We start from the raw sequence: 12,526 nt of genomic DNA on the forward strand, positions 1-12,526 counted from the left end.
CCCGCCACATATTTGCTGTGGCTGGTTCAGCATTTAGGCTGGCATTTACTATTGCCCTGATGTCGCAAGCTCTGACCAAGTGGGTTACACTTTTACACCGGGATCTGGAGGGGAAACCGCTTCCCCCTGTCTTTGCAGAGCTGACGGATCACTGGTGGATCAGTTGGTGCAGGGACTATAATTCTCATTTGTGATACCTCAAGGATATGGCTCCTTTACTTTCTAGGCTGTCTGTATAAGCAGTGGTCCTTCGGCATATTCTCTTCTGGAAATATTGGTCTGCAGACCAGACTTCTAAGAAGGCCTTATCTGTTCTCCCCCTTGTAGGGAATTGTCTGTTTGCAGCATCCTTGGATGACATTGTTAAGGGTCTCACAGGGAAGAAGAGTAGGCTTCTTCCGCAGGCTACCAAGGGCAAGGAGTCCAATCTTCGAAGTGGGCTATTCTCAACTCAAGAGGTTTTTTTCTTCTCTCAGGATCTCAAGACAAGGGATCAAAAGTCAGGGCCTTCATTGAAGGTTCCAAGAGTACCTGGTCTGGTAAGCCATGAGCGGACTCTTCCAGACCTAAGCACAAGGCTACCTCTGCATGAAGGGGCGCCCTTACTCGTATCTGGAGTGGGGGGGAGGTCTTCGCCGGTTTCCAGATCTCACTGGTATAGGACAAGTGGGTCCACAAAGTTATTCGGTCTGGCCACGAGATCAAGTTTGAACTTATTCTCCAGAAAGGCTCTTCCCTTCCAACCTGAACTTATCCCCAGATCACTTACGGTCTTACGGGTAGTGCAAGACCTGTTCCTTCAAGGGGTGATTTTTCAGATTTCGGAACTTTCAGGGTTTATTTTTTTCTGCTCAAACCTCTTTACAGTTCCCAGGAACGAAGGCAAAGTACGTCCAATTCTGGACCTCAAGGCGCTAAACTGCTGGTGCGAGTACAGAAGTTCCATGTGGAGTCCATTCACATGGTAGTGCCGTCTCTACGTCAGGGGGATTTCTTCTTGCTTCTATCGACATCAAGGACGCCTAACTGCACATTCTAATATGTAGTGGTCACCGACGCTTCCTCTCTTTTGCTGTGGGCAAGGAGCATTATCAGTTTGTGGCATGGACCTTGGTCTCACCTCTGCTCCTCGGGTCTTCCCAAAAGTGTTGGGCCCGCTGCTGGCATTGTTTTGAGTCAGCGGGGGATCACGGTACTGGGGTACCTGGACAATCTTCTTCTGCGAGCAGAGTCTCCAACTGCTCTGTTGGATAACTGGAGATTGCTCTGCGAACTCTGAGGGAGTTTGGTTGGATTCTGAACCCTCAGGTGTCTGCTTTTGGTTCTGTCCATAAAAACTGGACTATCTGGTTCTGACTCTTGACTCTGCCTCAGCTAGAGTGTTTCTTCTTCTGGGAAAACTCCAGATATTGCAGGAGGCAATTCTGCTTCTGTTGTTAAGCAGACAGCCATCCCTCCGGGCTTGTATGTGGGTGCTGGAGCCTGATGGTGTCCACCCTGTCCCAGAGACGATGCAGAAGGGTGGGGCGCAGAGTTTTGCACCATGGACATTGAGCCTGAGTGGAATAATCTGGATCATTACGAAAAGGAAAGTATGCACGGTGCATTATCTTGAAATGGGTCTCTCACCACATTTCCCAGTTTTGTGGACATGTTGGTAACTTTTAAGGAGTTTTTCCAGCAGAGCAGTGTCTTTAAAGATGGATTCCCACTTTTTAAACAAATTTAGATGGTGTTTGTCTGAGTTGTGGGAGACCAGATGTGCGTATAAGTTAGATATGGAGTAGTCTTTACGTTGGAGCACTATATCAATAAAGGACTTCTGGAAGGGATTTTTTTGTGGTCCGCAGCAGGTTCGTAAGTAGGAGAGAAGTCGGTGGTAGTGAAAGTAATGAGATGGAGGTAAAGAGTATCCCTGGCAAAGAAACTAACGATTTAGGTTTGCTGGTGCTGCCCTGGTACAGAGAGGATACAGAGATAAGTCCATGGGATTTCCAGAGTCCAAAGGCTTTGTGTAGTGTTGAGGGGAGAAACATGGGGTTCCCCTGAATGGTAAGGTGACTGGAAATGTTTGAGGGTAGCCCCAGTAGTCTCCGCACTTCCCTCCATGCTACCACTTTATCTCTTATAACAACGTTGGTTTTGAGGTGAGCCGGTAGGGCTCTGATCGAGCAATGGAGGACAGCAGGCAAGGAGTACGGGGACACTAGATCAGCCTCAAGTTAGAAAGTTAGAGTATCGCGATGCTCCAGAGAGCCAGTCTAGTCCCTGCCTAAGTAAACATGCTAGATTATAAAGGCGGATGTTGGGCAAACCCGCCCCACCCTCGATCTTTGGGAGAGATAATGTTTGGAGAGCAATACGTGGTTTCTTAGAGGACCATAAAAAAGCAGAAAGCGTCTTATGGATCTTCTGCACATCACAGTGTTTCATCAGTAATGGGAGCGTTTGTGATGGGTATAGTAGATGTGCAAATTACACCATTTAAAATAAATTGCATCTCCCGAAGAGCGAAAGAGGGCCGGGTCGGCCAGTCCTCCAGTTCAGTAGGGATTTTAGAAACAAGAATTTAGGTGGGTAGTTAAGACAATATAATGAAGGGTCCTGGCCTATGCGTATTCTCAAGTAAGTAATAAACTGTATAGCTAAAGCAAACGGGGATGACCCGCGCCAGTTTTTAGATAAATGTGGGTGTAGATAAAGTACCTTGTTCTTATCAAAGTTTATCCTAAAGCCCGAGCTGAGACGGAAGGCCGCAAATAACTCCCTGAGCTTGAAAACAATCGGACGGGGAGTCAGCGGCGAACAGCAGTATATCGTCCGCAAAAAGAGCGGATCAAAGCACTTGGTCTCCCACTGCGATACCGCTGACTTCCGTGGGGGAATTAAGGATCCTGGAGAGGGGTTCGATAGCAATGTTAAAGAGAAGGGGGGATAGAGAGCATCCCTAACACGTTCCCTTCATTAAGGGGGTGGAATCAGAGGTGAAGTCAGGGGTATATAATTTAGCCGTCAGGGATTTGTACATTTGTTGTAGGAATTGGAGCATCGGGCCCAAGAATCCAAATGTCTCCATGATTTTGAAGAGCCAGGCAAAGCTGATGTTATTAAATGCTTTCTCGCCATCTAAGGAAATGAGGGCTGCATCTCATTTGGGGTGTTTTTTGGTGTGTTGGAGTGCTAGTAGAACCCTTTGAATGTTTCAGGGTTGCCGAGCGACCAGCCACAAATCCAGATTGAGTGCGATGGAGAATGGTTTGAAGCAGAAGGGCAAGACGTGTCTCGATTATCTTTGAGAGGATTTTGGCATCAACGTTAATTAGCAATACCTGTCGATACGAGCCTGGAAGCAGAGGATCCTTGCCCTTTTTTAAAATGAGTTTGTGTGCTTGTGAGCCTGTCGGGAGGTAAGGTCCACCTGCCCACATGGATGTGAAGACATGCAGTAAGGTATCGGAGATAAAATCTTTGGTGAGTTTATAGAACTCGGCTGAATAGCTGTCAGGGCCGGGGGCTTTAGCTGATGGTAGGGACATTACTTTTTTTTTTTTTTTTTTAATCTACTCTACAGGTATAGGGGTGTTTAGGGCTGCTAAATCGGTTTTGGTAAGTCGAGGCAGCTGGACCTTATCCAGTAGTGACTGCGTGACTGTGTGGTCTATAGGGTCATCGGAGTACAGTATCGTAGTCCACAAGCGGTTTGCTTATATCTTTTGGTTATGTGACAAGGGTACTGATAGCAGACATAAGAGCACTGATATGCGTGGGGCGATGGGTGCCCGCACATAGCTTGGCTAGTAGCTTACCAGCCTTATGTCCATATTTATGATAGCGCAGTGTATAATAGGTGACTTGGCTGCTTCCTGTTGTTCTGCCCATAAGTCAAAGGAAGACTTAGCCATTTGCCAATTTTTTTCAGCCTGAGGAGTACAATTTAACATTAGACCTTCATGTGCCAAGCGTAGTAATGTACTTGCCCTTTGAAAGTGCTGGCGGCTATGTTTTTAAAATTTGGAGATATATGAGATGATTTTTCCGCATAAAAAAGCTTTACCTGCCTCCCAGTAAAGGTTCAGATCAGTAGTAAGATGGGCTGCATTAGTGGAGGCATAGTCCTCCCAGGCAGTCGTCAACATGCGCTGAAAATCCTCATTATCTTTCAGGTAAGAAGGGAAGCGCCAACTAGGTGAACATGAAAATTTTTTTACTATTAGGTAATGAAACCGCTATAGGGCAATGGTCAGAGATAGCCATATCATGGATGGTCGGGTTTGTCAGAAGAGTAGTAAGTGTAGGGGACGCAAGCGTCTGGGGCTTGCAATATCCAGGAAGACATTTCTTGAAAGAAATGTGTGTCAGGGGATTTAGGTGCATATATATATATATATATATATATATATATATATATATATATATATATATATATATATATATATATATATATATATATATATATATATAATGTATATGTATGTGTATGTCACCAGAAGCTAAAGAGTTGTAGGGTCACTTTGCGGCCATCCAAATCAGCCCGAACCTGTCGGACGTAGTGCTGAAGTCGCTTATGGAGGGAATAGCTACACCTGCGTTATGACCCACAGCCGTAGAGCCATAGATCGAGCCGACCCACAATTTATGTAGACGTTTTAAGTCGACTGCGGACAGATGGGTCTCTTGTAGGAGCACCACATCTGCTTGAAGACGCCTCAGGTGTCTGAGAATATGCATACGCTTACTTGGGGAACGGAGACCTTTGACATTCCAGGATACAATATTCAAATGATTCCCTTCATTGCAAGAAGCCATGTCTGCTGTGGGAGTATATAAGGCAAAAGGGAGGAACCATACGTATTCCTGCCAGGCATCGGTTCTTCCAACCAGGTATCACCAAGATGGTGGTAGATAGCTGAGGATAGAATAAAGGTACAGGTAAACCAATGGAGTGCAGTGCATAAAGAAGGTAAACCATAAACTTGGGAATTGCGGGGTTTACATCTAAAGCGCCATATAACCGTTAACCTTTAAGAACTTCACTTTTTTTTCCGCATGAGTACCAAACCCTATGCAGGGCTCCCGCAGACTAAACACCTCCCATAGCGCTTTACCCATAAAATTTGGTAGGTTGCTGGGTGCGTTAGATTATTCACCCTCAGAAGGGAGTGGGGGGGGCAACGGGGCCCAGAAGATTGAGCGCATTGGGGACGAGTCCAGCCAGCAGGATGGCAATCGATAGGCAGAGGCCCAGAGCAGAGGCTAAGATAGCCCACTCAAGGGCCTAGAATTCACCCATCACAGGTGAAACATCAGGAAAGAAATAGTTTCAGTAATAAACACAACAACAGAGTAATCCAGTCACAGCATAGTTACAACACCGGTACCATAGCCCGACAAGGCGAGCCTCCTAAAAGGGATCAGCGGATCTCAGAACGCTTAGGGTGGCCAGAGAAGTGCCCCTGTTTGGGTGGAGGCTTGTTGGGGATGCGTTGAGGTTGAGGGAACTGATGTCGAGGTCGGACATCTTCAGACAGAGTCTGCTGTAGATGAATGCTGGTTCGTGTCCATATCCGACTCCTCATTGATATAGTGCTCGGCGTCTTCTGGAGATGCAAAGGTGCGGTAGGTTCTGTTAGGCAAATGGATGTGTAGAACCGCCAGGTATGCCAAGGTGAATTTGATGTTCTTGTGATGAAGTGAGGAGCAGATTGTAGTGAAAGCTTCACGCCGTTTTTATTACCTCAATGGAAATGTCCGCAAAAAGTAGCATGTCACATCCGTCTGTGTAGAGGGCGAGAACAGTGGTACTGTTTTAGAATGGCATTCTTATCCGCGTAATTGAGGTATTTGACTATCACAGGCCTGGGCCTAGTTTGCTGGTCCTTAGGCCGACCAATGTGATGTACGTGCTCGATAACGCATGGACAGCGCAGGCCTAATTGTGTGGGGATAGTAGTGTCACACAAGTCCCCTTGCGCTATGTCTGCAGGAGATGCAGCAGAGTCCGTGATCCCTCCTGTGGTTGAAGGGAAGCTGCAGAAACATCTTTCATGGCAGGGATGGGGTGCAATGATGGCTGTGCTGGCCTCTGCTTCCTCTGAGGGCTGCAGGGCGGGTGGAGCAGCACGAGTGGGTACCTGCTCCACAAAGCTGTCCATGCATACCTCCGATTGCTGTGGGAGAGAAGCCGCCGGTCCCCAGGGGCAGAGGCTGGCTTACTTAGTTGGTTCTCCGGGAGGTGTAGAGCAGGAGCTGCGCTGCCTACCTCCATTTTTTAAATGTCGCCAATGCAGTACAGCATCCCCATAAAATTGGTGTGGTGGTCACTGACTGACTGGTGACAGTATGTAAAAAATAAATATATTTTTTTGCATACGATGACCATAGAAACAGTATTACCATAGTAACACTGTACTACTCTAGGGGAGGTGATCAGAATTTTTTTTTGTTTTGTTTTACACGCTAACATTTTGTTTATACCACTAAATTTCACCACGATAAACTACCATTTTTTTCTGAATAATATCCATTCATTCAATGTTTTCTATTGTGCTGATCTCTGATTGGCCACAGCTACTCACATGGTACAGTTGGTCTGTGATTGGCCCTGTCTGTACCATGTGATCACTGTGACAAATCACGGAGATTAACACAATAGTACACAATTATTGGTATGAATGAAAGCCGTCCATTATGTACAATTGTCATGGGATATGCTGTGATTGGTCACAGCGATCATATGGTACCAGCAGCGGGCCACTACACCGATCTGCCATCTGGTGTGTCCAGTGAATCGTTCTGCGGGGGACATCATATGACGTCCGAGAATGAGAAATCTCCCGCCCGGCCATCATTTTGCTATAGGCCTGGCAAGAAGTGGCTAAATACCACCAAAAGAAAGCTCTATTTGTGTGGAAAAAAAATGATAAAAATGTCGTAGGAGGTACAGTATTGCAAATGCAAATTGGCCTGGGCAGGAAGGGGGTAAAAGTGTCTGGTTTTGAAGTGGTTAAAGACATTCCCTGTTCTGACCAGAAAGACTGTGCAATCTGTGGATTAGATCACTTTACCAAACTCTATTTTTCTAGTGGAAACAGAGTTCACAAAAATATGTCTATTTCTGTGGTTGATCCTGCTGTCCCAGTCTTATACAAATATCTCACTTTACCCTTTGAAGGCATTCTTTCTTTCAAAGATTCTGTAGATTGAATTTGATACACTCTTAAATTTTTTCTTTACTTTGGCAGGCCCTGCCCTGCAACCAACTCCCCATGCAGTTTGAGTATGTCAAACTGCAGCTAACTGGACCAGGGCATTGAACAACCAAGATGACCCTCTTTTTTCAGGAATGTGCTTTAACAGAGCAATTAAAGCAATTGAAATCTGCTATTATTTTTTAGACGACATAAAATATGTCATGAGACAAATTTCCAAAATGGCCCTAATCTCTATTTACAGTACATGTGCAGAATCTTGTGGCTAAAAGCCTGGGCAGCTGAAGCTGCCTGCAAAAAGCACCTCACACCTGTACCTTTTCAAGGAAAACCTCTTTTTTGGAGCGACACTTTACCAATTCATAAAAGATGTCACACGAGAAAAGGTTTTACTTTCACAGTGGAAGATTCCAGAACCCCTACCACGAAGCCTCTACACGGAGCACCTAATCACTCTACCCAGGTTTCAACTAGGTTACCAAACCTATGTTCAGCCCTTCTTTGCAGTGCAAGACTTGGTCCACAAAGCCTACTTATCTTCCCTAAAACTTTGTTTCCAAAAAAGGGTGCCCCCCACTCCTAAGGGGTTGTGACATGTGCTACAGTTTTCCTCTCTGGTTCAGCTGCTACACCAGCTGTGTAGGAAGTGACATCTCATCACCAGTGGAGGCACAGTATAACCCAAGGTCTATGAATACTTTGCCTGTGTCCTGTACTGTACTCCAAGTTATGGAGTACAGTACCAGACAGTTAAATTATTTTTTTTTTTCCATTTCAGTTGAAGTCCATACTTCCGTAATATGTAAAATCTGCTTCCTATAAAATGTGTTTCCTATTTTATCTCCTGGCCTGTCCCTAAACCTTGGCTTCCTGTCCTGTTTGCCTGTGTTTCCTTCAGGTTTCGGTGCATGTATGCTCCTGGCTGGAACTGTGTGCTTCTATTCAAACACACAGTGCCTAGCTAGCTATATCACTGCTACCTCCTCCCAGACAGCAGCATGAGCCAATCACTCCCCTGCCTTCACTTGTCTCATGTACAAGCAGGAAGTTAGGGGAACAATGCAGATTGTGGAGGACCAGACAGCAGTGACAAGGGACACAGTAGCTAAGCACAGATAAGGGTTGTTAATGTACTGGGGGTATTTTTTTTACTTTAATGCTGTAAATGCATTTTGGTAAAAAAAAAAAAGCTGACTTTAGTGCTACTTTAAGGAGTTGGATGTAAATAAAAGGATAAAAAAAATACAATATCCAGTGTTCCTTTCCAGCAGTTTAACTATTTTGATAGCTTCTACTACCCGATCAAATGCTTATGCCAGACTAGTCCATTTTTATACCAAATAAGGGAAAAAATCACTTATGATGCACACTCCTTTTTTGTATTTCCGATGTAATGCAATTTTTATTCAACAGGATAAAAATATAGAATTTATAAATGTGTGGAATTGTTTGTTGCCAAACAATAAAAAGTCACATCATGCTATTGAGACACTTCCTTTTTTTTTTCTTTACTTTTCACAATACATAAAGGCAGCTTTATGAACCTATGCTGTACAGAACCTGTTTTCTGCTTTAATATCACATAAGCTGTCCACTTGCAAATCTCTTTCAGGCTGTCACTGCCCGTGATTCAATGGCAAAATCATTGTACAGTGCCTTATTTGACTGGATAGTCCTCCGGATAAACCATGCTTTGCTCAACAAAAAGGACGTGGAGGAGTCTGTCAGTGTGAGTAAACAGCATAGAGGTCCTGCTTCTCAATTCTGCTACGATGTATTCATCTAAAGTTCCATTCACACTTGTGCAACTCCAATGTTGTGTGATTTCCATTGTGACTTTACATTGCAGCTTTGGTTCAACATTGGATGGGTGTGCCTTGGATGCGCTTTGGTTGTTTACTTTGGCTTTGACTGTTGTGCAATGGTCAAATTGATAACATTAGGATGCGACCGTCTTGTGACTTTTGAGAGTTTACATTGCAGTCTATGGCACTCAAGTCGCATCATAGTAGCGCAGGAACATTTTTAAAGTCACTGTGACTTTAAGTCGCATATATTTAAACAGCTTTCATTGAAATACATGAGCTGCGACTTGTCATGCGACTTTATCATCAAAAAGTTAATTTATTTCAGTAATTCAATGTAAAAAGTGAAACTTATATATTTTATTTAGATGCGTTAAGCACAAAGTGATATATTTTAAGCATCTCATTCTTTTAATTTTGATGATTATGGCTTACAGCTAGTGAAAACCCAAAGTTCAGTATCTCAGAAAATTAGAATATTACATAAGACCAATGAAAGAAAAGGATTTTTAATCCTTTAATGTTGGCTTACTGAAAAGTATGTCCATGTACAGTATAGTATGCACTCAATACTTGGTCGGGACTCCTGAGTGAATTACTTCATCAATGTGGGGTGGCATGTAGGCGATCAGCCTGTGGCACTGCTGAGTTGTTGTGAAAGCCCAGGTTGCTTTGATAGTGGCCTTCAGCTTATCTGCATTGTTGCGTCTGGTGTGTCTCATCTTCCTCTTGACAATACCCTGCAGTTTCTCTATGCGGTTTAGATCAGGTGAGTTTGCTGGCCAATCAAGCACAGTGATACCATGATTATTAAACCAGTTATTGGTACTTTTGGCCGTGTGGGTAGGTGGCAAGTCCTGCTGGAAAATGAAATCCGCATAAAGGGCTGAAGTTGGCAGAGGGAAGAATAAAGTGCTCTGGAATTTCCGGCTACAGGGAATTTCATGAGTTGGTGCTGAATTACCTTAAATTCTTCTTCTTCTCCATTATTCCACTAGCTTCTCTTTCTAGCAGGGAATTGTGCTTGCGTGCAAAGTTGTGGCTTCCTTCTGTGATAATTTTTTTGGAGCTTCCTCTGAAGGCAGCCTTCTCCTCTAGCAAGAGGAGTAACAGCAGTGGCATCATTTCCTTTGATTACTCAAATTTTAAAGGTATTCTCCACAATCGTAGCCCAGTTGTCCTGAGCTTTATGATGTTTTCTGTTTTAGGTGTTTAATCCACCATAATATCTGAACACAAGTTTATCAGGGTCTCGGTCTAGGAGTTATTCTTACAGCATAGGAAATGTCAGATCAGAGTCCAATAAACTGATTTGTGTTTTAGTTGTATGTTTAGGCTGGGTTCACATATTTGCGGCTGCAGTTTGCAGCCTGGTGTCCTGTGCGTTTTCTGTTAACCGATTCAGGTGTAAATTGTTTCCCTGAATTCACATCTGAACCGGACCCAAAAAATGCACAGGACCCTTTTCAAAATGTCACCACAGCCACCCCGGACATGTGTGAACCGGCTCCATTAAAAGCTGATCACGCTCACATGTTATGGGAATTGGCCGCGGTTAAAAACGCATCTCATTCGCATATATGTGAACCCAGCCTTAAGTTGTATTAGGCAAAACTAACTAAAATCATAAAGACGTAAAGTCTTGTAAAGAATCTTCCTAAGGTAGGTAATGTAGGTTTTTAATACCCTTATTTCACCAGTAGGTTCAGGCAGTAGATTCGGTGCCCCCCATATGTAGCTATTAATCAGACAGAATGTCTTTGGTTGGTAATACTGTATTTTACGTTTTCTGCCATTTGTATGGAAGCTAAAATCTATTTAAAGGCATTGTGTATTTTAACAGATGTGTGCATGCTTCTATTTTGATGTTTTCCTTTTCTTCAGTGCCTATCAATTGGAGTCCTTGATATTTTTGGGTTTGAAGATTTTGAAAACAACAGCTTTGAACAGTTCTGCATTAATTATGCCAATGAACAGCTCCAGTATTACTTCAACCAGCACATCTTCAAGTTAGAACAGGTAAGAGATAAAATCATAATGTATATTTACCCATATAGGTTTATGATTGCAATAATAAGCTGATGCAGGAGACATTCTTGCCTCAAATGATATTTTTAAGAGTTTATTTAAAGTGTTTTATAAATGCATTTTCTTTCATTCATTAAAGGACACAGCACTTCATCATCTTGACTGTAGGGTTATACTGCTCCCTACAAGAGTAGGACACTAGGCAGAGAAAAAGCTTAAGCACGCCTATGGGGCAGTCCCTGGGAGTATACTCCCACTACCTGCTATAGGTCTTCTTTATTTTTGTTCTGCCTAGTCAGGAGTAAGGACCTAGTTCCTTGCTGGGATCTCTGGTCTAAATAGCTGTACCCCCTCTACCCCTGGCAGGTTTTGGGGTGGACGTGGGCCTCTCCCTGGGATGGTCAGACCCCCAGGCTCCCCTCCCTCCCAATTCACGTTCCCCCCCATCTGTCCACACATACAGCGATGTTACGCTTCCTAATCGCTGCATGGTGTGCAGATAGTTCGGCTGTACCTGACTGGTGTGGTGAGTGCCTTTGTGGTACTTTCTCTCCCTCTTCCTGCTATTGCAGGGCTCAGTGCTGGGCATTGTAATGCTACAGCACGGTGGGGTGTCCCTTTTGCAGTGTTTTACACCTCTTGTTGTGGGTTCCCCTCTTCATTCATGGAGTCCATGGAGCATGTTTCACCACTTGACCCCCTCTCAGAGGCTCCAGGGCCCAACAACTCTCTGCACTAATGGAGGTCCTGGAGTCCTTGGTGTCCAAAGTAGATTTGGTCCTGGGCAAACGGGCTAGCAAAAAGCGCCCCGACGACCCCCCCCCCCGCCTGGTGCAGGTCACTTTTGGCACCCGCAGATCCACAAAAGCGGTGAGGGTGTTCCCTTTTCCCGCCGCCTTTGACAATATTGTCTTAAAACAGTGGGGGTGCCCAAACCGCACCTTTGCAATCCCTAAGCGTTTTGCAATGCGGTACCCTTATGAGGATTCCCTCCTTGAAAAATGGACAGTGCCTCCTGTAGTGGACGCCCCGGTTTCCAGGTTAAATAAAGCCACTGTAATTTTGGCTGAAGAGTCCCCGGTCATCTCAGACCCGGCTGATAGGCGGTCAGAGGCCTTGACCCGCCATATGTTCACTGTGGGTGGCTCTTCACTTATGCCGGTATTTACTATTAGTGTGTCACACTAATAGCTAGCGTCACAAGCTACGATTGAATGGGCTAAAATTCTATGCAGGGACCTGGCGGAGAAACAGCTCCCCCCTGCCTTTGTGGAGCTGGCGGATCAGTTGGTCCAAGGGCTACAGTTTGTCTGTGTCTCCTCTTTGGATGCCACTCCCCTGCTTTCTAGATTGTCTGTCTCAGCAATGGTCCTGCGGCGCATTATCTAGCTGAAATGCAGGTCTGCAGACCCAGCTTCTAAAAAGTCCTTGTCTGATCTTCCATTCGTGGGGGATTGCCTGTTTGGAGCTTTCTTGGAAAAGGCC

General features: G+C 44.7%; 1 protein-coding gene across 10 annotated transcripts in view; it reads left to right on the forward strand.

Moving 5' to 3' along the window:
• The window catches only part of MYO9B (myosin IXB), a 296,901-nt gene that overhangs the window by 141,923 nt on the left and 142,452 nt on the right, over nucleotides 1-12,526 (forward strand). For all 10 annotated transcript variants that reach the window (XM_082260874.1, XM_082260880.1, XM_082260879.1 and 7 more), the window contains 2 exons: nucleotides 8,821-8,937; nucleotides 10,898-11,032. In XM_082260874.1, coding sequence (XP_082117000.1) covers nucleotides 8,821-8,937; nucleotides 10,898-11,032 — 252 coding nt within the window. The remainder of the gene's footprint in view (nucleotides 1-8,820; nucleotides 8,938-10,897; nucleotides 11,033-12,526) is intronic.

This window comes from Pelophylax lessonae (genome assembly GCF_965119305.1).
Source record: "Pelophylax lessonae genome assembly, chromosome: 1".
Classification (NCBI taxonomy): Eukaryota; Metazoa; Chordata; class Amphibia; order Anura; family Ranidae; genus Pelophylax; species Pelophylax lessonae.